We start from the raw sequence: 1,765 nt of genomic DNA on the forward strand, positions 1-1,765 counted from the left end.
GTTAAAGCCTGCTAACATTACACATCATCATCATCACCATCATCATCATCATCATCATCATCATCATCACCATCATCATCATCACCATCATCATCATCACCATCATCATCATCACCATCATCATCATCATCAGAGGGTCAAACAGACCAGATGAAACAAACTCACTGTTCAGACCGACTGTTGTTGTGATCTTTGATAAACTCATTCCTTTGTAGTTCTTACTGAACCTGGTCTTGGTCTGCTCCAGAAAGGTCTGTGGACACACAGAGACATCCACAGTCAGAGGACTGGACCAGAACACGAGCTGACAGGGTTCTGTTCGACCCCAACAGCAGCTGGTCCACCAGAACCTGAACACTGACTGCTCGTTTACACAGAACAGAACCTGCAGAAGCCTGTAAACAAGACAGAACCAGAACAAACCTGTCTGTTATTAGATACCCTCATCTGTACTTTACCGTTTTTCCTGCATTATCCAGACCCAGGATTAACACGCAGTACTCATCCTTTTGGAACATGTACTTGTACAATCCAGATAACAAAGTGTACATTTTTGGGGAAAAAAATTGTAAACAAGAACTGGACAACTAGTGTTAGCTTCAGCTAAGCTAACAAAAACAAACAACAGCAACACGTATCACTGTCGCGTCATTATAAACAAAGTCAACATAAACACAAAGACTATAAAAGACTATTAACTGTAAACACATGAAACTGACTGAACATTTTTACAGCAGTTGTTCAGTACTACAACAAAACTACCCCACAATTTTTCTTCCGGAAACTAGGAACTCCACTGGGGTCAACACCATTTGTATACCGGAAGGCGAAGCGGCGCGCCGTGTTGGCGGAGCTTAGGTTATATTTCAAACTGTATCATCCCGTCTCATTACGCTGCTTCAGTTCAGTAGAAAGAGCAGCGTGCGGGTTGATTCAGAGCCACGGTCCAAAGCTGAAACGTGTCTAACATTAATGATTAAAGCCAGAGAATCTGGTGAATACAGACTGAACATKTCCCAGGAGGTGATCTCCGGTACTTGACCTTTATTATTTGTCACTTCTTTATGTTTTCGCATGTTCAGTGACTCAAATCACTGACATGGTTCTGATTTAAAGTAAAACTACCGCCCAAAAACGAAAACTCTTCCCGCTTCTCTAAACATCGCAGCCGAATCATAGCCCGGCTGATTGATAAGAAGCGGACCCATAGCTCGCCGCTACGTGGAAACTTCCTGTGTTTTTGTTTTATTTCCGGTCACGCATAAATATAACAGTGCCACCCGATGGAATAAAATACAACTGCATGTTTGGCTTATAATCACGTGTTTTTTTCCCCCTGACTTACATAAAGAAATCCCTTGTTATTTTTTGTTGTCATTTGTTACAGACGGTCAGGCAGCTCTGGATTTGTCTAAATTATAAAGTAGAAAATAATTAACTGTTTTTTTATGCATGGCTCATCTAATTTAATGTTACTTTGACCATCTGAGGAGGAACCCAGTGGAAGTGTCTTAATAAATCCTTGTTCTCTACAAGATTTGTGTGTTTTCACCAGCTCAGATTTTCTGCTAGTTTTGATGCTAAAAACGTTTGTAAATATACTTTTATTGTTGGTAGTGGTTCAGTTTATATGCTTTAAACCCACGCAAATACACAAAATTCTCTCTTTCAGTGCATTACAACTTCAAAGTAGAGGCACTGTGTGTGTGTGTGTGTGTGTGTGTGTGTGTGTGTGTGTGTGTGTGTGTGTGTGTGTGTGTGTGTG

General features: G+C 40.9%; 1 protein-coding gene across 1 annotated transcript in view; it reads right to left on the bottom strand.

Annotated features, from left to right (window-relative positions):
- The window catches only part of arfrp1 (ADP-ribosylation factor related protein 1), a gene marked incomplete in the record, with an annotated part of 10,972 nt that extends 10,164 nt beyond the window's left edge, over positions 1 to 808 (bottom strand). Inside the window, 2 exon segments of the mRNA XM_014025640.1 lie at positions 166 to 253; positions 459 to 808. Coding sequence (XP_013881094.1) covers positions 166 to 253; positions 459 to 551 — 181 coding nt within the window.
- Between the last annotated feature and the right edge of the window lie 957 nt (positions 809 to 1,765).

This window comes from Austrofundulus limnaeus, unplaced genomic scaffold (assembly GCF_001266775.1).
Source record: "Austrofundulus limnaeus strain Quisiro unplaced genomic scaffold, Austrofundulus_limnaeus-1.0 Scaffold489, whole genome shotgun sequence".
NCBI lineage: Eukaryota > Metazoa > Chordata > Actinopteri > Cyprinodontiformes > Rivulidae > Austrofundulus > Austrofundulus limnaeus.